The sequence below is a fragment of the Magnolia sinica genome, chromosome 5 (genome assembly GCF_029962835.1).
Source record: "Magnolia sinica isolate HGM2019 chromosome 5, MsV1, whole genome shotgun sequence".
Lineage (NCBI taxonomy): Eukaryota > Viridiplantae > Streptophyta > Magnoliopsida > Magnoliales > Magnoliaceae > Magnolia > Magnolia sinica.
In genome coordinates, this window is record NC_080577.1 from 91582726 (window position 1) to 91609713 (window position 26988).

At 39.5% G+C, this 26988-nt stretch overlaps 1 protein-coding gene across 4 annotated transcripts in view; it reads right to left on the reverse strand.

Moving 5' to 3' along the window:
• Nucleotides 1-4555: 4555 nt before the first annotated feature.
• Nucleotides 4556-26988, reverse strand: part of LOC131246300 (urease) — a 76413-nt gene continuing 53980 nt past the window's right edge. For 3 of the 4 annotated variants that reach the window (XM_058246262.1, XM_058246263.1, XM_058246265.1), the window contains 8 exons: nt 25226-25363; nt 25013-25104; nt 22698-22827; nt 22452-22610; nt 9180-9350; nt 8121-8255; nt 5358-5429; nt 4556-4902 (listed from right to left, as the gene is read on the reverse strand). In XM_058246262.1, the coding sequence (XP_058102245.1) occupies nt 4681-4902; nt 5358-5429; nt 8121-8255; nt 9180-9350; nt 22452-22610; nt 22698-22827; nt 25013-25104; nt 25226-25363 (1119 nt within the window). In that variant the 3' untranslated portion in view covers nt 4556-4680. The remainder of the gene's footprint in view (nt 4903-5357; nt 5430-8120; nt 8256-9179; nt 9351-22451; nt 22611-22697; nt 22828-25012; nt 25105-25225; nt 25364-26988) is intronic. The other variant, XM_058246264.1, reaches the window with a different exon arrangement.

The following is a 26988-nucleotide window of genomic DNA, read 5'->3' on the forward strand; positions in this document are numbered from 1 at the left end:
GACATGTTTATCGCTAGCCAGAGCATGTCTGAGATCAATATATTGAAACTTAGTTATCAGGGACATTCGAAATGAAAGATCTTGGGGCTACAAAGATGATTTTTGACATTGATATACACAGATATAGGGAGAAGAGCAGGTTACAACTGTCTCATGCAGAATACCTTGAGAAGGTGTGGTCTAGTTTGGGATTGACAAAGATAAATCAGTTAACACACCCCACACTACTTACTTTCGGCTTTCTTTAGAGCAATGCCTCATTACAAATGAAGAAAAACATTTTATGTATCATGTGCCCTACTTGAACGCGGTTAATAGTTTGATGTATGTCATGGTCTCTATGAGATCGAATATTTCACATGCAGTCAATGTCGTGAGCAAATACATGTCAAATGACCCAGCAAGCAGCATTGAGAGACAGTGAAATGACTACTTCGTTATTTATGAGGTACAGCAGACCACGTCTTGACATTTAAAAAATTAAAGGAAAATTTGGTAGGCTATGTGGACGCCAATTATGCTAAGAATGTGGACAACGGAAGGTTGATTTTCAGTTACTCGTTTGTACCGTCGAGTGGAGAAATCAGTTGGATGTCGAAGCTTTAGTTTGTGGTTGCTCTTTCCACAACCGAAGCTGAGTATATGGTAGTAACAGAGGCTTTTTAAGGAAGGTGTTTGGTTGCATGGAATGATGAATGAGTTGAGGCTTTAGTAAGATATCATGCCAGTTAATTATGACAGTGAAAACGCGATCAACTTGGCAGAGAATACAGTTTACTATTCTCATGCTAAACATATTGATATCCATCATTATTTTATCTAACAGGTGTTTGAAGAAGGCAGTGTTACTCTCGTGAAGATCCACACGAGTGTGAATTCGACGGATATGCTTACAAAGGTGGTTCCCGTAGAGAAGTTCAAATTTTGTTCAACTTTTCTAGGTTTGGCAAAGGTTTGATGAAGATGGAGTGTGCACGAAAGACGATAATGATAGGGAAGCTATAATTGAGACGATTAGAGTTAAAACTTGATTCATGATGATTGAAGTCATGATGGAGATTGTTGTCTAGATGTCTTCGATTTGTCATAAACAGGAGATCTCAATCAATTGAACAACCTGGTTAATCAATTTAGTAAACCTTGAATTAAATAAAATTTTCTTTGGACAGTTTTGGACATGTTCGATCGATTAACATAATTCAGAAAAACCAAAAAAACTCTCTAGACAGTTTTGAACATGTTTGATTGATCAAACATGGGTGCTCAATTGACCAATGATTTATTGATCGATATCGATAAATGCATTAATTAATGACGCGTATAGTTTTGCTTAATTGCACGATTTGTTTCCTATTCTAGGTATAACAATATATATATATATATATATATATATGGATGTAATTGCGGGATTAGTGAAGAACAATAAGGGCTAAATCGATTCTAAGGTTTGGAAGAGAGAAGAAGAGTTTTCGCATCCGTAAGTAAGATCAATCACTTATAATTCGTTTCATAGTGGATTTGTTGTCACTTTATGCCATGGTTTTTTCCCACGAGGGCTTTCCATGTAAAATTATGTGTTCTTACGCATGATTTGTTTACGCTTGTCTTTCATTATGTGATTTGAATTCGGGATTTACTTTTGCGGTTCCCCAACACTTAAGAAATTTTAATAAAACAATGCTATATAATATATGTTAAAAATTATAATTTTTTTTCTTTAAAAATCATGATTCAGATCCAAATATCAAATATCATGTTTTTATACTTGCCAACAAAATGGGTTTCTAAACGAAAAAAAAAAAATCATTTGTTGGAAGTCACTCCATCCATGCTAATTGGGATGGTTGTTCCCTCGACATAATGGGATGAAGAAGTCATGATGGTTGCCTATACGATCAAAGAATGCCTTCTTCAACACCTGTAAAGAGTTACCATTTTCAACTACTCGAGCAAGATTCTCCTTCATTCATTTTACCTTTCAAGGTCTTGGATGCACCTCTTTTATTTATGTCGATGGTTTTGAACACGATGAACTCTCACTATTGTCTATAAAGTGTGTATTCCTTCAATATTCATTTTCCCAAAATGCGTACAAGTGGTGCTATCCAGTGATCAATGTATAGGTATAATATTTCTCGGGATCTAACCTTTTTAGAAAATGTTCCTTATTGTATGGTATAATATTTCTCGGGATCTAACCTTCTTAGAAAATGTTCCTTATTGTATAATCCACATCCCCTCATTGTCTACTACCTCCTCTTCCATTTTTGGATGTTACCACTTATGATGATTAGGACAACACGACTACTGCTTGTCCCCATCAACCTCCGTCAGATCTTGTGTTATCTATATCAATGACATGAGCTCTCATTGGAACAACTAATAGCAACATGAGGTCCACTTGATAGGAACAATTGGACATTTAGATGTTTGATCACATGGCACTGAAGTCAGGTTGATCCACTCATTAGGCAGGCCACACTAGGTGCTTCTGCGAGTAACTCTTTCGAAGGAAAGATGTAGCCATAAACATAGCATGTGGCTGAGGTAGGTGAGAAGTTCTCTGAAATTTTGTGGAAATATCATTTTGAGAGATGAAGATCGTATCAATGTGCGGCTAGCAAGATTATTCACCTTCATCAACTTTCAAGTGCTCCACATGTGCCACACATGCCAACGCCCACATGTACATATGCCACCTTCCATGTTTAAGATTCATGCATCCCCAAGCAACCCACGTGTGCTAGTATTAATTTCAAGCAACCCACATGTGCCACCTAAAAAGGAATTAGGCTCTCAATTGCAGTAGTAGCTGTAGGTCATAAAAAAACTGCAGCGTTGGTAACTATTGTGGCTACCACATGACCTGATTATACTGAATGTTCATATTCAATTCAATTGGGCATTAGGTCAGGTTGACCAGGGTGGGTCCAGAACATGCTAAAAAGGAAGTGAGGTCAGACTCGGGCTAGAAACATGAACCATTTAAGTAAATGGGTCAGGCTTGGGTTGAACCCAACTCAATCCGACCATATAAGTTATTAATGAGTTGGGACGGACAGTCCGATCCGACGCAAACCAAAACCCGAAACAAAATAAAGAAGAAAACTTTGGATGAGTAATTTAATGCAGGTACATATCCACTGACTGGGCTTGGTTGTCCATAACCTTAGTGTCATATTGCATTCTTAAACTTGAGTTGCATAGCAGCCGATTGGATCGGGTCAATTAAGTCAGACCCATTTACAATTAGATGGGTCGGCCTGGGTCGGACCAGCCCAGGCTTGATGAATTTTAAAGTGGGCTGGGTAGGTTTGGAGTAATGGATCATGGATTGGGTTTGGGCAAGAATTCTTGGACCATTTAGTAAATGGGTCCAGTTTGGACTGACCCCAACCCATTACCACCCCTAGACTTACTCTTTAAACAGCATTAATAATTTGGCATGGTATGGGGCTGGGCTGCATTAGCACGTTTCTTAATTGGGCCCAAATTCACCCAGCATATATGGAACGATTGTAAACAATGGAAATTTTTAGTTGAACCTGAGACTGATCCAGACCATTCACTAGAGGGCCTAAAATCAGGACCAAGGGTGGTCCATGGCGGGTCCGACCTGAAAATCTGTCTGGTTATTGTACCCATTGCCATCTTGAGTAATATTTTTGCTGCTACAGACCTATAAAGGCATGTAACTGGCATGAACCTCCCTAATTGCGGTGTTCTATAAACTACAGTGAACATGGGTCCACACACAATGACTGTAACCGTTCTTCTGGTGGACCCAACATAGTAAGAAAACCTAACAACTCAAGACTCGATGTTTAGCTGGGTTGGGTCGACTCGAAGACCACCCGACTCAACTTGATACTTAATAAATCATAATTAAAAGAATTATCTATGAGTTTAAATATATAAAGTAGTTTTATTGGATATATATGTATGTATGTGCGGGCGCGCGCGCGCACACACACATATGGGAAATGGTCCTACAAGGTCGACCTCATGGGAACTTCCCATGAGGTCGAGCTGTGTGGGCCCCACTGTGATGTGTCGGACATTAACACCGTGCATTTGATGGGTCCCCTTTAGGTTATTGGATATCCCAAAAATCGGCCATATATGGAACTCAGGTGGGCCGTACCATCCAAAACCATGTGAATACATGCCTAAATCATATAAAAGCACTTTGTGGGGCCCACCTGAGTTTTGGATGCAGCCGAAACTTGGTCTGACCCTCATCACCCTCATCCAAGTGGGACACACACAATGGATTGGCTGGATTTGTAAACCACGGCTCAGTGGGCCTAATAAATAATCATGAAAGTTTTAATGGGCAGGTAATCCCTCTCAACTGTTGTGTGTGGTGTGGCCCACCTAATTCATGGATTGAACTGATTTTTATGCCTGTGGCCCACCATGGAATGGTTCATCTGACTGATGAGGTAGATGTTCGTCACACATCACGGTGGGGCCCACATAGCTCGACCTCATATATATATATATATGTAGAGAGAGAGAGAGAGAGAGAGAGAGAGTGAGAGAGAGAGAGGGGTATTCTGGAACCTTAATCTCAACTTTTTGCTTAATTATTCGTTAATGTTATTTCTTATTGGAAAGGCAACATGGACAACACATACAAACAGAGTTTGAGATCGAAACCTGGTTAGTCTGGTTATTCTAAAAGAGGAAGTAGTTTCGAGATAGGGGAACTGTGGTTACCGCACTGCAGGAAAGAACCTCACCGTCTGCAGTGACTGTGTATGTCTCGGGGTCCACCTCAATCTTGGGTAGAGCGGCATTTAGCTTCATGTCTAGTTTGGTAAGGCAGCGCACATTTCCAACAGCTTCCACCCTCTTTTTGAGTCCGTACTCATTTCCGATCCCAGCCTCTTTGGCAGCCTAATATGCACCCCAACAGCAGTTTTAGAATATAGGACAGATTTATTAGTTGAGGTGAGATTTGCAAATTCCATGTACAATATACAGTGCCCAGCCTAAATTAGTAGTGTCTTAGCACGATCCAGATGGTTCACCTGGTGGATGTAGATGGGGCACAAAGCACCTAAGTTGGGGAATACCAGCCATTTGATCTCTGGATAGCAAATGGATGGTTTAAAAAAACAGCATTTGCAGAGCGAAAAATCAAACCAATTCGATGGCTGGCATGTTCAGTAGAGGAGATTTTTGGTACATCACCCACCCATGGTTGACCCACCAGATGAAGGATCTGAATCATTTAAAAGGGGGGGCCCTGCCAGTAAAGGATACTGGCCCAAACATACAATGGGGCTGGTAGAACATTGTAAAAAAAAAAAGAAGGGGAAATGAATAGATAATAAAGAGAGATGACTTGCCTTGCTGACAAATGCAATGGAGTTGGAGCTTCCAGCCTTGCCGAATGCGCCAAACATCGGCCTCATAATCACCTGCAATTGCTTCTGCTTTAAAATTTCAAACGAGATGGAACTGAAGAGAGACTGGACTGGTAACCACCCATGAATTCATGTGCATACAAAAGGGGAAGGGATTTTATTGAAATTAAAGGTCTCAGTCCCATCTACCCTTCCCTACCATTTTACTATATTTAGAACCATCAACAGGCACGGCCTGGAGTCTGATTGGGTCCAGATGTTGAACTGGTTGGGGTGGTGCTATCAAGCTGACCCTACTAAAAAATCTGATTTTTCTTTGCCCACTCACAGCCCATTAACAGTCTGACTATTTCTGACTATTTTCCTCCATGTGCTTTTTCAGTTTCTTTTAGGGCCTGGTTCGATTCACTGAAAGGAAAGGCCAGACCATTTCCCATGAAATTCTATTTTCACTTTTGTGAGGCCTTTCTTTGTGGGAATTTGTGGGAAACACCATTTCCCACTTACTCTTTTTTGTTGGAAAATTAAGAAATTTATTTTCAAGTGAACTATCTATTTGATCAGGAGAACCTAGACTTATCTTTCCCCAAAACTCCCCACAGTACTGGCCTAAGGATTTCCACTAACCATGACTTGATCTTTGAAACCATGCTCTAATACCAACTCTCATGACATTTCCACAAGTCATCGATGCACCGTGCACTTGCTGTTGGTCCGCTGCAACAGTGGCACCTTCCCTCTAATTTCATCATCCATCTTCATTCTCTCCATATGTGCCAAATGTGACAACATGACACATGTGCCCATGTTCCCGTGTGCACATGTGCCACCATCTACCTTCAAGTGCTCACATGTGTCAAATGTGACAATGTGTCACTTGTGCCATGTGTCACCATATAGCTTCAAGCATCCAACATGTGCCAGGGGTACCACCATTAAGCTTCAAGCACCCTACATGTGCCACCATCCATCTTACAACATCCCACATGTGCCACTTGTGCTAATCTACCACATGCTAGTAACTAGCAGGAAATTTTTTTCGAGATAATTTTTGTTTAGCCAATCAACAGATGGACACAAGACCCAGAGTTTCTAAGAAATCTCATTAAAATAAAAAAATTAAATTTTTTTTTTTAAAAAAAAAAAACTATTTCTTTTCCCATGCTTTTCACAAATATAAACATGCCCTTGAACAGAAATTAAAGTTTATGGTGTTTAAATGACATCTCTTTTCTCATCTGCTGCCAACCATATAAACGATAGATACTGATACTCTAGAAATCCCACCACGGCGACACTCCTATGGAAATATGATATACAGGTGACAGAATTAAAATACCTATCGTTGTTTATGAAGGCATGGTATACAAAAATATGAAGATGGATTCACATAAATAATTGAAACTACATAAATGGTATATAAATGATTCCAACAAATTTATAAAATTTAAAATTTAAAATTTAAAAAAAAAAAAAAAAAAAAAAAAAAAAAGAAGAAGAAGAAGAAGAAGAAGATTAAAAAATACTTTTTGCATTGAACTGAGACCAATGCATGTCCTACAACGTGAGTTTTCTGTAAAGTTAAGTATATTATACACCTAGTTACGCATTTTCCGTATAAGGAAAGCTATATAGTTGCAACTTGGTTCTATCCTAAAGCTGGATTACATCAAACTACTCATGAGAAGAATTTAAACCAACCTTCGTCTTCTTCTCCCTTGGGAATGATTGAATATGTATGGTCTAAACAGCCGAAATGTTGCTAGAATTGTTGGGGGGGGGGGGGGGGGGCTACGCCCACCCTGGTTGATTTTTGTTAGAAACAACAACACATTATGCGGACAGCCTTCAGTGCTCCTGTAGAGCACCATATGCTTGTATTTATCTTTTGTAGCTATTCTTACCTTCATGCAACTGTTCTTATCTCCCCATGCTTATCTCCATCTAACTATTCTTATCTCCTTTCCTGATTTTCTATAACACTATTAAATTTAACAATTCACATACACCCATTTTCTATTTTGGGAATTGAAATGAGCTAGAATAATACATTGATAGGCCATACCCCAAAATCACACCAACCTGACAATCCTAACCATTCTTCAGGAGGAATTTTGAGGAAAGATAAACATGGGTATAGAGAAGTCAACCAAAGTTCCTTTGATCATCCATTTTTGTCCTAGAAATACTTGAATCAGGGGTTAGGATTGGCCAATCGGTGTGAACTTTGCGATATGACCAATCCAAGGTCGGGCCTACCTAATGACCGGTTTGGATCTTACACACATTTGTTACATGGATGAAATGAAAGTCTCGGTAACGAACTTTCTGGTTTTTCCCAATTGAAACAGTATGCTTTCGTACTAAATTGCCAAAACAGAAAGTGGGCCATAAGAAAATGAAGGGGTGATTGTGGCTCCCCAAAAGAAATTGATCCAATGTTATGGTTCAATTTTGACAGTAAGACACGAATAGCAGTCAAGCCCGATAAGGTATTAGTAATGTTGAGTTCTCAGAATCAATCCTCTCCAACCACCAAAATATAAATACATAAAGCTGTGAAGTCCAGATAAAGAAACTCAAAATTAGCAGTGTAACATGAGGGATTAGCAACAAATATCTTATGTTGTTGCATACACTGTGATGCATTATTGAGATTCTAAATTTTGAGCAGAAAGAAAAATGCTTGCAGCATATGCTATCAGCAGCAAGCATGCAAACAGAGCAAAAGAAAATATATATTACCGGTTCAGGAGTAGGGATGCTAGCATTTGGATCACCCATATTGGCCCATGCAATTGCTCCACCTTTGATCACCATTTCCGGCTTCGCACCAAAAAATGACGGTTTCCACAAAACAAGATCCGCCATTTTCCCGTTCTGCAGCATTAAAATGTTTTTAGAGCACATATAGCTGTATTGGAACTGTGACTTCGACCTGTACAGCGCACCATATACTTTCTTTGAAAGATGAATCACTTTAGTAAGGCCAAAGAAAAAAAAAATATACAAAAGAACAACAGCAAAGAAAAAGGAAAAGAAAAAAACACCCAAAAAAGAGAACAAGCACCATATACTGAAATGAGGTTTGATGAAGACTTGATTTCAGGTGGCTACACTTTACATCATAAAAGCAACTATCCATCCTTAGAGAAATTACAGATCCGGATGCATCAGGAGGTAGTGTCCTGAGGCAATCAATCCACATAGAAGTGGCACCCACAGTTTAATTGGTCCAGACTGTTGATATGATGGACCCACCATGGATGAAGGATGCGTTAAATATCTTCCAGGAGATAGTTCCCTGAAGCACAGTCCATATAAAAGTGGCACCACCCACCCCACAGTTCAGTGGTCGAGACTGTTAATCTGATGGACTCACTGTGGATGGAGAATGCGCTAAATATCTCCCAGAATAGAATATCCTAGCACTTCAGTCAGGGACTAGAAACAGACATCTCAAGGAAAAAAAGAAAAGAAAAAGGAAATGGTCTGGTAAAAAGACCAAAGATTAGACTGCTAGGATCTTCTCGTCTGCAAGACTTTGGAGCATTTCCCATCATAGTGGGACCCATCAGATCATGGGCTGGATCACCAACAACCAAACAATGGGCCATACTTCGATGGTGGGGTGTTAGGACACACTATGCACATCCTTTATACATCAACATAGTTTTACTAAATATGGAACTTGGAAATCTAAATGCAAAATAAACACATTCAAACTTTAAATGAAAAAAAAAAAAAGAAAAAAAAAAGAACCAAAATTGGAAAGAGTCAAAATGATAAATAATGTATGCATACCTCAATTGAACCAACATACTGAGAAATTCCATTAGCTATTGCAGGATTTATCGTGTACTTTGCAATGTACCGTTTGATTCGGAAATTGTCATTGACAGCTCCACTGGGATCGATTGGATTGCCTCTTTGTGCCTTCATCTTGTGGGCAGTTTGCCATGTCCGAGAAATCACCTGATAAGAATATTTACCCATCCTAAGCCCCAGACATTTCCAAAATGGGTATTCAAGCAAACATAGCTTTGGAAATCACTATTAATGATAGAGATCTTCCTTTGGAGCTCAATGAAATGAACAATATGAAAATCAAGAATAAATTGCACCTACGACGTAGAAGTATACCATATATCAAAACAAAGAACTATTCTACAATAATGCATCTCATGCCTAGCTCACATTGACAATGTTCATTCACTTTTCTCAGATATTGGTGACCAGTCACTTCCCATTGGGAAATAGGTGACCTTATTGACTTCAATTGAAATGTTAAGGTAGCATTTGGATGAAGTGCTAAATAGTGTATGATGGAATTCAAAGACATCATCATCATCTAAGCCTTATCCCAACTAATTGGGGTTGGCTACATGAATCCTGTTCCGGTCCAGGTACATAATGGATGTTTGTGCAAAAGTTTGACACTGGCTGCCAAACTGATGCGACCCTCCTCTATCTGGGCTTGGGACCAGCAATGGGAGCACAAAAACTCCCACAGGCATGATTATAATAGGTTATTACATAGGTTGATTACAATCAAGCACTATCTAATAGTCTATTCCATAGGTTGATTATGATCAACAAGACTCCTCTTTTTGCAAGATAACAATGTACTATTTACATTGAAGACACTCTTCTTTGTGTGGTGAAAAGTGGTTAAACTAAGAAGCGTGTTGACACGCTTTGAAGTGGTCTAAGGCCAAAAGATCAATGTGCATTAAAGTGAGATGATTGGGATTCGGCTAGAGGAGGGTGTGCGGACATATTGGCTAAGGAATTTGGTTGCATGGTTGGAAAACTCCCGACGATATATGTTGGTCTGCCATTATGCATAGGGAAACCTGCCAAGTGTCTGTGAAATGATGTAGTGGAAAGAGTGGAGAGAATAGTTTTTGCTTGGAAAGGAAAATACTTATCTCTAGGTCGCAATAATTACCCTAATCAAAATGGCCTTGTCAAACATGCCTATTTAGTTTGTCCCTCTTTCAATGTCAAACGAGCATTATCAATCGTGAGAGGCTCCAATAAGATTTCTTAGATCATGAGGCAAGGGGTGTTGGTATCAAAGACCTGAAGATGAATCTGAGCATTGCTTGGAAATGTCTATGGAGATTTGCGACTCACAAGAATAGCTTTTTGAAGTGCATCAAAATAGGTAAATATGGGTTGCCTAAAAGAGGGTGGACCACCCTGAGTTCATCTCTATACAATGTTGGACATGGGCCCATGGAGCCCACTTGTGGGTGAGTCCCAGACAAGTTTCCCTTTGTATACCCTCCTTCCAATTTCTCTTGGATGTTTAAGTTGAATTTTAAATTTTGAATTCAAAATTAAATTCAATTGTAGATGAGATTGGGATAGGATGAGATTGGATGAGATGGTATAACTACCAACCTCATCCAAACTACTCGACCCTTCCCTTTAAATAGGGATGGGGATCCCTCGTAAACGACATCAAGTAGTTCTGAATCCTAAAAAGAAAATAGAGAGAAGTAGAGTCCAAGCCATTAATCGTAATCCAGGGCTATCTTAACTATAGAATCAGAGGGGTGATTAGACCTCTCTGCTCCAATAGTGATGCGGACATCAGGCCATTTAAAGTATATCAGCGCAGGAAGCGTGCGTTACCCGTATCAATGTGGTTAGATGATGAGTATGGGTCAGGTCTTTAGAAGTTGAAGACCTTACACATGTGTTCGTGACATATGTAAGTTGCTTAAAGGAGATATTTAGACTACTAGATCGTGAGGATGGTGTGATCAGACCATTGGATCGTCACGGCCCACCTTCATTACACCACCTTCACGACGTTATCATCGGGGTCCATCGAGCATCTTAAATTTGCATTTAGTTTATGAACATTTGATTTATTTAAGTTTTGAGACAGTTTGCACACAATTTTGTGCAAATTTCTTGTTTTTTTGAAACTTTTTTTAGTAGGGGTATTTTGGTATTTTCATGTAATTACGAATTTATGAGGGTTGTCCTAAACTTATAGCATGTTATGTTATGTTTATGAAAGAAAAAGAGAGCTTTTTTGCTTCTAACGATTTCCTCTTCGACTTTCAGTGATTGGAAGAGGGCGTGAAGCCCAGGGAAGTGATTTCTCATCCCCTACTTCTTTCTCCTTCTTTCTTTTCTCAAGGTACTCTTTTTCTTTAACCCTATTCTCTTCCTTTTCCCCTAAAATCTTTAGATCTAGAAGCCGATCTTGTTTCTTTTTATTTAAATCATTAGATATCAAAGGAGTTTCATCCCCACATAAAACCCATCACCCAAATCTAAATTTGAAGAACCACCAATTCTTTTCTGAATTTTCCAAATTTCTTAATCCAGGAAATTCCTATTTTCTGGATTAGAAAATCCACTTGGATCATTGGATGGACCTATTGCAAGACGAAAGTTCTATCTTTCGCCGGATCCAACTAAACTCAGATTTTAAAATTCAATACTTCGTGTTTGTGATGGATGGCCGTAATAAATGATATATTAACCTTATTTCTTTCTTGCGTTTATTATGTATAAGGCTGATATTTTATTTGATTTTTTAAGATTGCGTAAATCTGCCCTTTTCAAATACCATGCTCATTTAAGGTTGGATTAGGCTGTCGTCCATCAATTATTGGTATCAGAGCCTAGGTTATTGCATTAGGTCGTCTTAGATCAAGTTATCAAGAGTCTAGAGTTTTATTTTTATATTTTTTTTTCTAGGGTTTCATGCATAGCATATAGAGTTTAGATCTGAAATTTTCAGATTTGCATTTTATTAGAGAGAGAGAGAGAGAGAGAGAGAGAGAGAGAGAGAGAGGAAGACGAAGAAGAAGAAGAAGAAGAAGAAGAAGAAGAAGAAGAAGAAGAAGAGTCTACATCTGAAATTTTCCACATTTGCATAATTCTAAAGGTTAGGACCATTGGTGTCCATAGTCTCATGTCAAAACAATCTCTTAGAGTCGTGTTTTAGGAAACCTAAGTTGAGTCTTGTTGTGTATGCCCACTCAGACTGGTAGAGGATTTGGTTTACACCGGATTTTCAATATGGAACAGTTGACTGAGATGATGAACACGATCAACCAACGTTTGGCCGCCATTGAGGCATAATCTAGGAACACGAATACATGTATGAATTCGATAGAAGCGTCTCTAAGAGAAATCTCCGACATTGGAGGGGATGAGCAGCCTCACGTAAGGGGAGTAGTTGAGGAACGGGTAGGAAATAGTGGTAGAGGTCATGGAGCATGTGGCCGAGGGGTAGGACGTGGAGGGGCGCGAAATCTGCAGCCCGTTATCGAGTATCAAGACCGTTATAATGTCGATGAGAGGGTCTTAAAGAGTGTTAAAGTAGATGCTCCTAGTTTTGATGGGCGTCTTGACCCAAAAGCATTCCTTGATTGGTTAGTGGACATGGACCATTATTTCGAATGGTATGAGATGTCTAAGAACTAACAGGTGTGGTTTGCGAAAATGAAACTTGTGGGTCAAGCAAAATTGTTTTGAACAAATACGGAGCGTAGGATCGAGAGATCAGGAGGTGTCCCAGTCGCCCATTGGGTAGAGATGAAAAAACTATTAAAAGAAAAATATCTTCCCCTTTCTTATCGTCAAAAGCTCCTAGATCAATGACAAGTATTACACCAAGGATCTATGTTGGTTGCAAATTATATCACAAAATTTGAGGAGTATATGATGTGGTGTGATATTCAGGAAGATCCCTTAGTGACGTTGGCGCGTTTCAAGGTGGGTCTTCGCATGGATCTGCAGCGTGAGATTATGACCCATGTAGTGAGTGACTTGGATCAAGCTTACCAAGTTGTACAAGAGTTAGAGCTTTACCTAAAGTCTCCTATCACGAGGCGCTTTGAGTCCCGAGACTCTACTATTAGATCTAGTTTTCAGGGAACCAAACCTAACATTGGAAGTTAGCCTAAGGCGTAAGCTAGTGCACCACCTAAGCCTAAGGATGATAAGGGCAAAGGTGTCCTTGGTGCCAATCCTGGCAGTGGTAGTCACTTGAGATGTTATGAGTATGGAGGTACAAGTCATTTCGCATACCAGTGCACGGTAAAGACTCACGGGAAAGCCTTAGTCATAGACAAGTCAAATGAAAAAGCGGATGACATGGGTGATTATGAAGTTGAGGAATATCATCTAGAGATAGGTGCTAGTGATTATAAAGAAGAAGAACCGGAGACTGCACCACTAGCTATAGTTAGATGTGCTTTGGTGCAAGCCAAAGAGAGTGATGATTAGCGCAGAAGCACAATTTTCTACGCGTTTATCAAGAGTGGTGACAAAAATTGCAAAGTCATCGTGGATAGTGGTAGTTGGACCAACGTGGTCTCCGCTAGAACAGTCACTCGTTTGGGTTTGAAGCCCATCCCTCACCCTCAACCTTACAAAGTTTCTTGGGTTGACACGCCTTCTATGCTTGTGTCCCAGCAGTATTTAGTCCTCATCCAAATCGGTTCATATAAAGACATGTTGTGGTGTGATGTTTTACCTATGGATGTAGGTCACATCATTCTTGGGAGGCCGTGGTTATACAATAGAGATGTCACGATTTTTTATCGCTCGAATGTGTGTACATTCACACATGAGGGATGTGAAAACGAGTGAGTCAAGGAAGGATGTGAGGAAATCTATTCCGAAGTCTCTACATATCATAAATGCAAAAGAGTTTGAGAAAGAGACATAAGATGATTCGACGGTGTACGCCCTAATGGCTAGGGAAGTTACACCCGAGGTTCATGTAGATTTACCCCCTGAGGTAACTTCGGTTCTCGAGGAGTACAGTGATGTATTCCTTAAGGATTTACCGGATGAGCTTCCACCTATGCGGAACATCCAGCATACCATTGATCTCATCTCGGGGTCTACTTTACCAAACCTTCCTCATTATAGGATGAATCTTGCAGAGCATGCAGAATTTCATAGGCAGGTAAATAAGCTCCTGCGAAAGGGTTCATCCGTGAGAGCATGAGTCCGTGTGCCGTACCAGCGCTATTAACGCCTAAGAAAGATGGTACATGGCGGATGTGTGTGGATAGTAGGGCCATTAATAAGATCACGATTAAGTATCAGTTTCCGATACTGAGGCTTGATGATATGTTAGACATGATGGCCAGATCCACCATTTTTTTCAAGATAGACCTCAAGAGCGGGTATCACCGGATACGCATACGCCCAGGAGATGAGTGGAAGACAGCCTTCAAGACGAAGGATGAGTTGTACGAGTGGTTGGTCATGCCCTTTGGCTTGATTAATGCACCCAGTACTTTTATGCATGATGATCCAGGTTTTGAGACCCTTTACGGGGAAGTTCTTAGTGGTTTATTTTAATGACATACTCATATATAGTACCACAAAAGAGCTGCATCTCGACTACTTGAGGCAGGTCTGTAGTGTCCTGAGGGCGGGGAGGTTATGTGCGAACCTTAAGAAATGTTCGTTCTTGTTTGATAGGGTTGTCTTCTTAGGGTTCATAGTGTCGTCTGTAGGGATGCGAGTAGATTTAAAAAAGGTAAAGGCCATAGTTGATTGGCCTGAACCGCGGAACATACATGATGTGAGAAGCTTTCATGGGTTAGCTATATTTTATCGTTGATTCATTCGAGGATTTAGCACTATTATGGCTCCCATTACTGATTGCATTAAAAAGAGAGAGTTCATATGGTCTAAGGCCGCAGCTAAGGCATTCAATGATATTAAGGGCAAGATGATAGAGGCTCCCGTCATGCGTCTTCCAGATTTTTCTAAAGTCTTCAAAGTAACGTGTGATGCTTCAGGCATAGGTATAGGAGTACTAAGCCAAGAGGGTCATCCAGTTGCCTATTTCAGTGAGAAACTGAATGAAGCAAAACAAAAGTATTCCACCTATGACAGAATTTTATGTGGTAGTGCAGTCGCTACGTCATTGGCGTCATTATCTTCTACCGCAAGAATTTGTCTTGTTTTCTTATCACGAGGCTTCGAGGTATTTGAATTCTCTAAAGAAGCTTAACCCAAGGCATGTTAAGTGGGCAACGTTCTTCAGAAATATTCATTTGTCCTAAAACATAAAGCCGGGATCGAGAACAAACCAGCCGATGTCCTTAGTAGGAGAGTGACACTGCTCAACTCCTTGAGTATAGAAGTTGTCGGGTTTGAGCAACTGAAAGACGAGTATCCCATGTGTCCAGATTTTAGGGGAACATACGTGTCACTCTTAGGTGCCTAGCATAGTTCGCGTGAGTTCGTGCTGAAAGATGGTTTCCTTTTTAAAGAAGACCGACTTTGTATTCCCCGCACTTCCCTCCAAGATTTCCTTATTTGGGAGCTTCATGCTGGAGGTATAACTGGTCATTTTGGTCGCGATAAGACCATAGTCCTAATGGAGGATCAATTTTAATGGCCAAGTCTCAAGCGAGACGTAGCCAAAATTTTAGGGCAATGTCGAACATGTCAACTAGCAAAACAAAAGAAGCAGAATACTGAATTGTACACGCCATTGCCAGTGCCACACGCATCGTGGCAAGACATCAGTATGGATTTCATGCTTGGGCTTCTCAAGACAATTAAAAAGCACAATTCCATTTTTGTGGTCGTGGATCGTTTCTCAAAAATGGCCCACTTTCTCCCTTACTCTAAAACCTCAGATGCGTCCAACATAGCCAAGATTTTCTTTGAGGGGGTAGTTCGATTAGATGGTTTGCCTAAGAGCATAGTGTCTGACGGGGATGTCTGGTTTACTAGTTATTTTTGAAAGACATTATAGCATATGATGGGTACGAGACTCTAGTTCTCGTCTGCCTACAATCCTCAAACTGATGGCCAAACTGAGGTTGTAAATCGAAGTCTCGAAAATCTACTACAATGTTTGGTGGGTGAACACATTAAAACTTGCGACTTAGTCCTGCCAATAGCCGAGTTTGCATATAACAGTTCAGTTAATAAGTCTACGGGTATGAGTCCATTTAAGATTGTTAGTAGTTACAAACCTAGACTACCCATAGATTTGTTACCTATGTCAGTCACCCAGCGGACCTCAAAGTGAGTCGATGCATTTTCCCATCACATTCATGAGTTGCGTGCAGAGATTAGGAGGCGGATAAATGCTAGAAATGAACGATACAAAATTTCAACTGACTTACATTGTAGAATTTAAGAATTTAATGAGGTGATTATGTAATGGTTAGGATGAGGCTAGAACGGTTCCCACAAGGTACCATTAAAAAGTTGCAAGCACACAGTGCTGGACTATTTAAGATTCTGAAAAAGATTGGGCCAATGCATATGTGATAAATCTTCCACCTCGCATAGGGATTAATTCAACATTCAATGTGGAGGATCTAATGTCTTGTTTAAGTCATCCCATAGACCCTAATTTTGTTCCAAACCATTGGTCAATTTCTGAATTTTCTTCCCAACCCACACCACCTATGCCTACTGTACCTGAGAAAAGAGAAGAAATTGAAGGAATTGTGGATAAGCAAATTGTTTCCACTCAGGACGGTGGATTTCAGAGGTACTTAGTGAAGTAGAAGAACAGACTATCATCCGACTGTACATGGTTGACGGAAGCAGAGTTGTAGAGACTAGATCCAGATTTGTTAGAAAAGCACAAGAGTTTTATCTCACTGGAGTCAAGATCTTCTTAGCCGAGAGGAGTTGATGCGGACACCAGGCCATTCAAAGTATATCAACGCAGGAAGCGTGCGTTACCTATGTCAATGTAGTTAGATGACGAGTACGGGTCGGGTTTCTAGAAGTTGAAGACCTTACACATGTGTTCATGACATGCGTAAGTTGCCTAATGAGATATTTAGACCATTGGATCGCACGGATAGTGTGATCGGACTATTGGATCGTTACGGCCCACCTTCATTACATCACCTTCACGGTGTTATCATTAGGGCCCACCGGGCATCTTAAATTTGTATTGAGTTTATGAACATTTGATTTATTTAAGTTTTGAGACAGTTTGCACGCAATTTTGTGAGAATTTCTTTTTCTTTTTTTAAACTTTTTTTTAATAGGGATATTTCGGTAATTTCATATAATTACGAATTTATAAGGGTTGCCCTAAACCTATAACATGTTATGTTATATTTATGAAAGAAAAAGAGAGCTTGTTGCTTCTGATGATTTCGTCTTCGACTTCCAGTGATTGGAAGAGGGCGTAAGGCACAGGGAAGTGATTTCTCATCCCCTACTTCTTTCTCTTTATTTCTTTTCTCAAGGTACTCTTTTTCTTTAACCCTATTCTCTTCCTTTTCTCCTAAAATCTTTAGATCTAGAAGCTGATCTTGTTTCTTTTTATCTAAATCATTAGATATCAAAAAATTTTCATCCCCACATGAAACTCATCACCCGAATCTAAATTTGAAGAACCACCAATTCTTTTCTGAATTTTCCAGATTTCTCAATCTAGGAAATTCCTATTTTCTGTATTAGAAAATCCACTTAGATTGTTAAACGGACCTATTGCAAGACGAAAGTTCTATCTTTCGCCGGATCGAACTAAACTTCGATTTTAAGATTCAATACTTCGTGTTTGTGATGGATGGCCATAATCAATGCTATATTAACCTTATTTCTTTCTTGTGTTTATGATGTATAAGGCTGATATTTTATTTGTTTTTTAAGATTGCATAAATCTGCCCCTTTCAAATACCATGCTCATTTAAGGTTGGATTAGGCCATCCTACATCAAATAGTGGTTAGGCGGACCACTGGACGTGCACCATCCATCTTCGGCTTTTGCGAAGGTCCTAAGATCATATAGACCGTCAGATTCTACGGGTCCACTCTTTTGGGCCGTCTATTAATGATATTAGAGCGACTCTACGACAAATCTCTGATTTACATGGATTAATCGATCAAGTACAACCTCTATTTTAATCTAAAATTTTATTGTTATGCCTTTTTTATTTTACATGTCGATCATCTGCACTTTTGAAATGGATCTCTTAATTAAGTTTATTTAAATAAAAGAAAAGGAGAAGAGCGGTTGATTGAGTTAGTAGAGTGGGCCTAGTGGTTATGATAATGGCCTGTAGTTGCGCTATGTAAACTAGGTGACTTGATTCTTACACAGGAAATAGGGCCACCGTAGCTGCCCGCTATGGCGGGAGAAGCTACCACAATCGGCCGATCACTGCCGATAGAGACCCTGCTCTAGACCCAAGCCCTTGGCTGGTAGCTGTTGGCTATAGCCCGACAATATTGCTAGTAGAAGCACACAGTTGCCTTCAAAAATGCCCTTGGCCGCCTTCCTCTCTGGCCCTCTCAATCCTTTCTCTCACTTTCTCTTCTTTTTCCGTTCTTTACTATGGCAGCCATGCCAACCACTGCAAGCAGCCGAAACAACGACACCCTATCTGTAAAAAAAACAGTAGGGGATTGAGGTTTTTTTTTTTTTTTTCACGCTATGGGCCGTTTAGCATATGCAACAATGGCTGTTTGTTTTTTTTTAAATTGTATGTAGGGTTTTTTCAAACCCTAAGCAAGATGGATAATGAAGAAGAAAAAGGAAGACAGGTTTTGTTTTTGGGCTTTGATGTTGGGGTTCATAGGGGATTGAGGTTTTTTTTTTTTTTTTTTTTTTCACGCTATGGGCTGTTTAGCATATGCAACAATGGCTATTTGTTTTTTTTAAAATTGTATGTAGGGTTTTTTCAAACCCTAAGCAAGATGGATAATGAAGAAGAAAAGGGAAGACAGGTTTTGTTTTTGGGCTTTGATGTTGGGGTTCATAGGGCCTGATCAATTTTTGGTCCTAAAGAAGAAGGCTTCTAGCCTATTGTAAAGTCCAAATAGATTCCTATAAGTGAGAGAGAAGAAGTTGAGAAGAACAGTGGAATGGCTCTTGGGCCTATTACATGGACAAAGTGGGCCCAACTCTTTTTTTTTTTTGGGGGGGGGGGGGGGGGTTGAAGGAATGTGTTTGGGCCCACTCAATGGCCCAAGACTTTACTAGATTGCGGGCCCCGCTTAAAGAAATCTATGTACAAAAATTAATAGGCATTTAAATACTATTCATAGATCTTTTTATCAAGTGGGTCCAATTCTGAGCTTAGGCCCATTAACCATTTACATCCCATTAGAAATGGTCTTAGTGATATCATTTTTTACATTCCTTGTGCCAAAATTTGGAGACCATCGTATGTTATCCACAAGTAGATCGACAGCCTAACATAGTTAAACCATAGGTCATCGAGTCTTTTCTTACGGCCTCCACCCAAGTCCTTTTGGGCCTTCTCTTGCCCTTTTAGAGCATTCGACTTGAACCAACTCACTCCTAATTGGTGCAGTTCTTGGTTTGCATTGCACGTCTACTTCCATTCATCTCATTACCTATTGGTGTTACATCTAAGTTCTCTCAAATGCATTCATTTCTAATTATATTGTTCCTCATCTTGTCACTCATCCATCTCAACATCCTAAATTCAGCTATGTTCATCCTATGAACATGTTGTTCCTTTACTGCCCAACATTTTGTCCCAGAATCCATGGTTGGTCTTATAGCTATCATATAAATTTCCCCTTCAATTTGGTTTTCGCATGCAACGATCACATAAAACTCTAGAGTCAAATTCCACTTTATCCACCCAACTCCAATTCTATGAGCAAAATCCTTATCAATCTTTTTGCTCTCTCAAACGATGTGTTCCGTATCAGTTACGATACGCCTGTAAAGGCCGATACGTATAGGTAACAGCCATGACGTTACGCGATACGGGGGTGAAAATGGGCAGTTAGTTTTTTGAAACCGTATCAGCCGTTACGGTGGCTGTAACGGCCGTTCGTTACAAGGCATAACGACCGTTACTCCCTTAACGTTGAAAAACGATCACTTTTTTTTTTTTCTATTTAAATTCATTTTTCTCATCTTTTTCACTTTTCTCATTCCAAAAACTCTCTTATATCATGTTACAATAGATTTTGACCACTCTTACTATAGCTTTTAAGATTAAAACTGTGGATTGAAGTGATTTGAGCAAATAGAATTTCCGAGGGCCTTTTTTTCAAAAAATTGAAAAAACAGTATTTATGCCTTTTTCTGATTTCTAGTTCTAATGCTTGATTGTGATGTGTAAACATTAGAGACATAATCATATTAAACAATTCACTAGACAGCCCGATACAACACCCTCACCAAAGAGTGGACCGTTACACTACCATAAACATGTTCAAAACAAAAAATGAATACATATTTGAAATATTTACGTTGTTTTTGATTTTCTAGATATTTTTTCAGAATTTTTTGGACAAAAGAAAATTTTCAACCGTTACGGGGGTCGTAACGATTGTTACACCCCCGTATGCCGATACCCGTATCAGTAATTGTGGTGACCGTTACAGCCACCGTTACCAATACGGAATAATTTGCTCTCAAATTATCTAGAGCAACATAAAAAATGGTCATTTTGGGTACTTCTTGGCCATTTCTTAATTAATTCCCCATTTCCATTCCAATTGTTACTAAAATTGCATTCTGCATTCCATCTACTGTTTTTTCAACTGATTTTAAAACCTTTAGATTCTAAAGCATCCCTCCATAATCCTACTTTTGCATTTGCCCACTTCCTCGTCTCTTGACTCACCGATGAAAACTATGTAATCTACAAAAAACATACAACACATGACGCCTCATTAACTCATCCATAACCAATGCAACACAATAGGGGCTCAATGCCGACCCTGGTGTAAGCCTACCATAATTGGAAAGTTGTTGTCTCTCCACTAGTTGTCCTCATACTTTTTACCATTCCCTCGTACTTATCCTTAATCATGGTAATATACCCTCTTGAAACTCCTTTCTACCCAACACCCATCAGATTACCTCTAGGAACCTTATCCTTTGCCTATTTGAGTCAATAAAGACAATATGAAGTTACAAGGCATCGAATTTGTGGAAAGAGTTTGCTAGGGTGGATTTACTTCTCTTGGTGACGATTCGCAGTTGGATTGGGCCTCTATGGAGAAGAACATGCCTGTGGCTCATTACTTCTACATTTGTCTCATGCCTTAATCTTTGCCCCAAAGTTTCATAGTGTGACTCGTAAGCAAGGTGTTCCATAACGGTAACAGTGTCACTGTTGTTACTGTTATGATACGAGCCATAACAGCCTCCCTCTTTCTCTCAGCAGTGGCACTGTTCCATAACGGTAACAGTGTAACGGTAACAGTGCCACTTCTCTCTCTCTCTCTCTCTCTCTCTCTCTCTCTCTCTCTCTCTCTCTCTCTCTCTCTCTCTGTCTGCGATTATGACCTTTACCGTTATCTTTGCAGCCATTATGTAACTGTTTTGGCATACCATGCTCATAAGTTTAATCCCATGATAGCCCTTTCTTGTTTTTATCTTTCTCGGAACTTCTTTTACTTCAAATATCCTAATCCTACAAAAGTATGCTTGATCTCAAGGCTACAATTGTATGTCTTCTTATTATCTTCTAGTAAAGAACTAACTGACGTCAATCATACTACAAACTCTTGAGGACAATGTGCAGCGAAAAGTATATCGCAATGGGATAAACATATTAGTAGATAGAAAATGGACAATTTGTTGAGCTTAAGAATTCTGTACATGCAAAACCCATCGTCTGATGGGTCCCACTGTTGATAGGGGATGCCCCAAAGTTCTCCTAGACTTGAAGATTGTAGCTGTTCAAACTTCCACCCTTCTTTTTCCTGTTGGATGTGGACTATTTTTGTGTCATTTTCGTAATCGACTTTCTGTAACCCTCTGACCTTCCAATTTGGGAGACGTTCAGTGCATCCATAGTGGTGCCCATCAGATCAATTATCTGGCACTGAACAATGGGCCCGATATGCATGGAACTGGGGACAACATAAAACAGCATGCCCCGGGTGCAGGACTCTTATAGCTCCACTTAAAATATCAACAGATTTCTCTTTGTATGAGTTGTAGAGTTGTGTTGTATTCTTTTCTCGCTTTTAATAAATTTCAATTATCTCTGAAAAAAAAAAAACACTAAACCATGTTACTGATTTGTTAGAATGCAGCACATAGTTTAATAGAAAATTCTGTAAAATTAAAAAGAAGCTAATGGCATTGCAAACCTCTCCAACACGACCCATGGCTTGTGAATCAGAAGAAATAATACTGATAGCTCCCATATCATGCAAAATGTCTTCTGCAGCAATTGTTTCTGCCCGTATCCGAGATTCAGCAAATGCTACATCTTCAGGCATGTTCTTATCAAGGTGATGGCAGACCATCTGGACAAAACTTGATCAATCTTAGAGGTGGCTGATCAAGCAATAAGAAACCAACAAATTTTTTAATTATTTTTTGTTCTCCTTTACCAGCATGTCAAGGTGCTCATCTATGGTATTTGTAGTAAACGGTCGTGTAGGATTTGTTGATGAAGGCAAGACATTTTTCACTCCACACACTTTGATGATATCTGGAGCATGGCCACCACCTGCACCTTCACTGTTTGTGGGATTGTGAGGATATATGCTCCAGAGAATTTGAATAGAATGAAAAGTGAACTGTCCTGAAGTTATTTAGAATTGGCATTACATATACAGCCTTGACCCACAGAAAAAGCTAAAAGAATCTGCAAATTGACATGGTTAATCCAGTTCATTGTGTAATATATTTTTATTGCTTCCAGGGCTTTTTCCGCTATAAAGGAACTGATATTTACAGCCTCTTTTGACGTATCCACCCCTTATTTGTACTTATCGCACTAGAATAGTACAGAAAGCAAACTCTTGTAATGCCAAAAGTACAATAAAAGAAAGGGTGCTTTCAAAAGTTAGGAGAGAATATAATGCCCCTCTTCCAAAAATGTACTTGCTTTTCTTTAGGGCATGTTTGATAGTGAGTAATTCCTTGTAGTCAAAAGAAATTATGGCATTATTATGTTTTTGCCAAATGATTATTCATCGAATGACTATTCATATATAGTATTTTCAAATAAGGGGCAGGAAGGCTCTATGGAAAAATGGTGGTTCAATTCAATGTTGTCTCATGAGGAGTTAGAACACAGGTGTGGGCTAAGTAAATCAATGGACAGTCTTGGCTGTTCCTATTGGAAATAACAGTGGAAGTGAAGACCCCATTACAGCCAAATCAAACAAGTGAATGGTTGGTCAAATGTAGATGTATTGAGGAGAGAAAATTGTAATTTGTAGTCATTGCTCTTTTTCATGAAATTACAATAAACATCTCCAATCAAACAGCCACATTATTTTTTCCCATGGATAAATCAAACAATGGGGAAAGACCACCATTGTAATCAAAAGCAACTCGTGTAAAGAGACAAGTAATATGTAATAATTGCTCATTTCCATTTAACTACAAGGAATCGGTGTTCAAAGTATTGGTATCGCTATAAGTTTCATTGGCTGAGGATATGGAAACAATATTGATATTGCCGATAAAGTCATGCAGGGAAACCTTGGGCATACATGGGGAAAACAGTGGAAGTTTTCAGTGAAACTTTAGGAGATGCTAAAATATACATATTTGCATATTTAGGACTCAAGAAATTGCAAAAGACAAAAAGAAAAAAGAAGAGTATACATAATAAGTTTCCATTTAATGAAGGCCTAAAAGCATGTGTTGTCGTAAGAAATCAGTACAACCATCCCATCAATCACATCTCTATTCATCCAGCCTTCCGTCGATATATCAACAACACACGATATTTTAGGAATCTTTGACAACTAGAAAGCAAATGAAAGACCGTGGTCTCAACATTGCCCATGTTACAATAATGATAATATCGCGATATTATCATTGAACGCTGCATACAACAATGCACCCATTACAAAATAAAAAATAATAAATAAATAACTGAAATGGAATTTTTTATTTTTTTTTAATAAACAGATTTTTGGCGATATCAATACGTTGGCGATATTATTGAAATATCGTCGATACACTGGTGATAAAAGCAACACCTGGAATTTACGCAATTGAAAATATTAGTAGTACATTGGCAATATCAATACATTGGCGATACAAGTGACACCTGGAATTTACACAATCGAAAATATTGGTGAAATTGATACATTGGCGATACTTAGCGATACATCGTCGATACCTGGAATTTCTTACACTACAGTGTTATCGGTAGTGCCGAGTTGGAGATACGGATAATATTAGGGATGTTTCGATAATATCAGGGATACTCATTATCAAACAGGCCCTTAAAGATTATTGGAAAAAAGGGAACGCCAACCAGGTTATCCATCTCAAAATGATACAAAGACATTCAGATGGAGTTCAACAGAAGAATGGTGTTTCCTTTTTTCAAATGACGGAGCTTCCTCTGAGAGAAATCAGCAAAAATAGTAACGAGTTTATGTTGCTCAAATCCATGGAATTTGGGATTTGAATTTTGGAATCAGCATAATACTGATATTTGTTAAGAATTGGGAGCCAGTAGTGCTTGGCCAGAAGAGATCTCAAGATGCCGGGATATTTTGGTGAAGTAGCAGCAGCCACTATTAAATGCAGAATTGTTTACGTTAAAAACTAAAAGTCAGAAAAGAATTACATGCACACTCTTTCCAACCGAGGTTGGCCTGTATGAAATCCATTTTTGCAGGAACTGTGAATCCATGAACTATAAGTTTCAAGAAAACAGGAAACATGAATACTTCACCTGTGATACGTGTGTATTGTCCTTTCCTTAAATGCAGCTATTGTGTGTTCTACACATCCAGATTCATTCAAAGTATCCGTGTGGATGTTAACCTGCCCCAAACAAATAGCATGAAATAAGGAAGACATAAATAATAAATATTTTTTTAAGGATACATAAATAATAAATATGAAAAATCAAGATGACAAAAACATTTTTAAAAAATTGCGGTACCTGGATATCATAAGCTTCTGCAACAGTCAAACAATTGTCTATTGCAGCAGGGGTGCTTCCCCAGTCCTCATGCAACTTCAGACCCATTGCTCCTGCCTTGATTATTTCTGGCAACCCATCTGGTTTGGCAGTGTTACCCTAAATACATAGATAGTAATTCATGACAGAAGGATATATATTAAAAGTCAGCACCCAACTCTTGTTCATCTGTATAAAACAATTGGAAATGCAATGGACGCATGTAACTTCACAATGGAAGAAAGAACCAAATAGTGCGGATATGGAACTTTCAAGTTTGTTAAGGCCCTGTTTAGGATCAAAGAATTGAGACCATGAACTTGGCAAATCCATGAACTTATCAAATTTATGGATTTGCATTGGATCTGGACTTGGCAAATTCCAAAGTCCATTGTTTGGGAATCAAACTACAAATCCATGGATTTGGGGAGCCATTATTGCAATGGAAATAAATAAATAAATAAAATTTGAGAGATAACACAAAGATTAAATTAATAAAGGAACAAAAAGGAACAAAAGAGACTGATCTACTGAGGTAGCAGAGCAGTTAGGCATATAAAAACTCAAAATTACAGTCTAGAGGTTTAACAGAATAGGTGGCCCACTCGACCAGACAGTGTATCGCTCTAAGGAAGGTGACGTCCGCAGGATCAGGCCTGTCATTAAAACATCGGTTATTCCGTTCAGCCCAAACAGCCCACCAGACAGCAAGGAGGGCCATTTGCCATAGAGGGGTGCGCTGCTTCCCACAGTTGACCCCGTGCCAAGAATCGAGGAGGCTGGATGTAGAGAGCAGAAAGCACTAGGAGACATTGAACCGAGATAGCAATTCCGACCATATCCTGTGGAGGTAAGGACAGTGGATGAAGAGATGATCCACCGATTCTTCGCTAGCCATGCAGCAGACACAAATATTTGTTGACATCATTCCCTGCTTTCTCAAGTTGTCGACGGTGAGGACCTTCTTATTTCCGACTAGCCAACCGAATATCGCAATTTTAGGTAGGACCGTACACTTCCAGCCATAGTAGTGCAGAAACCCAGCAGGGCGGGGTAGTCTATTGATCAAAAAGCCGTAAAGGGACTTGACTGAGAAAGTGCCATGCTTATCCGGGTTCCAGATGAGACGATCCGGACCATTGGAGAATGGCGGGAGATTATAGATGCGGGGAAGGAGAGCAGAAAGCTCCACAATTTCCCGGTCGTGAAGATTTCTCCTGAAGTCGATATTCCAAACCATGGCTCCACCGACTATGGAGTAACAGTTAGCAACCGAAATGGGAGGGACTTTAGCAACGCGAAATAAGTTCGGATAGGTAGAGGAGAGTTTCATTTCCCAGCCAGGGATCTAACCAGAACCGAGTGCGATTTCCCGTACCAACGGAAAAGGAAATGCTGCTAAGGACTGCAGGCCTGGTGGATTGAATGTCTCTCCAGATGGCAGACGTTTTGTGATTGCTGCAAGTTTTGGACCATCATCCCCCTTCAGATAATCCATATTTTGCTTTTATCAGCCTATTCCAAAGGGCCCTGTCTTCATTTCCTAGCGTCCATATCCATTTTCCCAAGAGAGCAGAGTTCATGAGTTTGAGATCTCTAACGCCAGCCCCGCCATCTTGCATTTGACTGCAGACCACCTTCCAGTTGACCAGATGAAGTTTTTCCTTTTCAGACTTGCCATGCCATAGGAAGTCCTTTCTAAGTTTCTCCAGAGTCTTCACGATCGACACCGGGCATTTGAACAG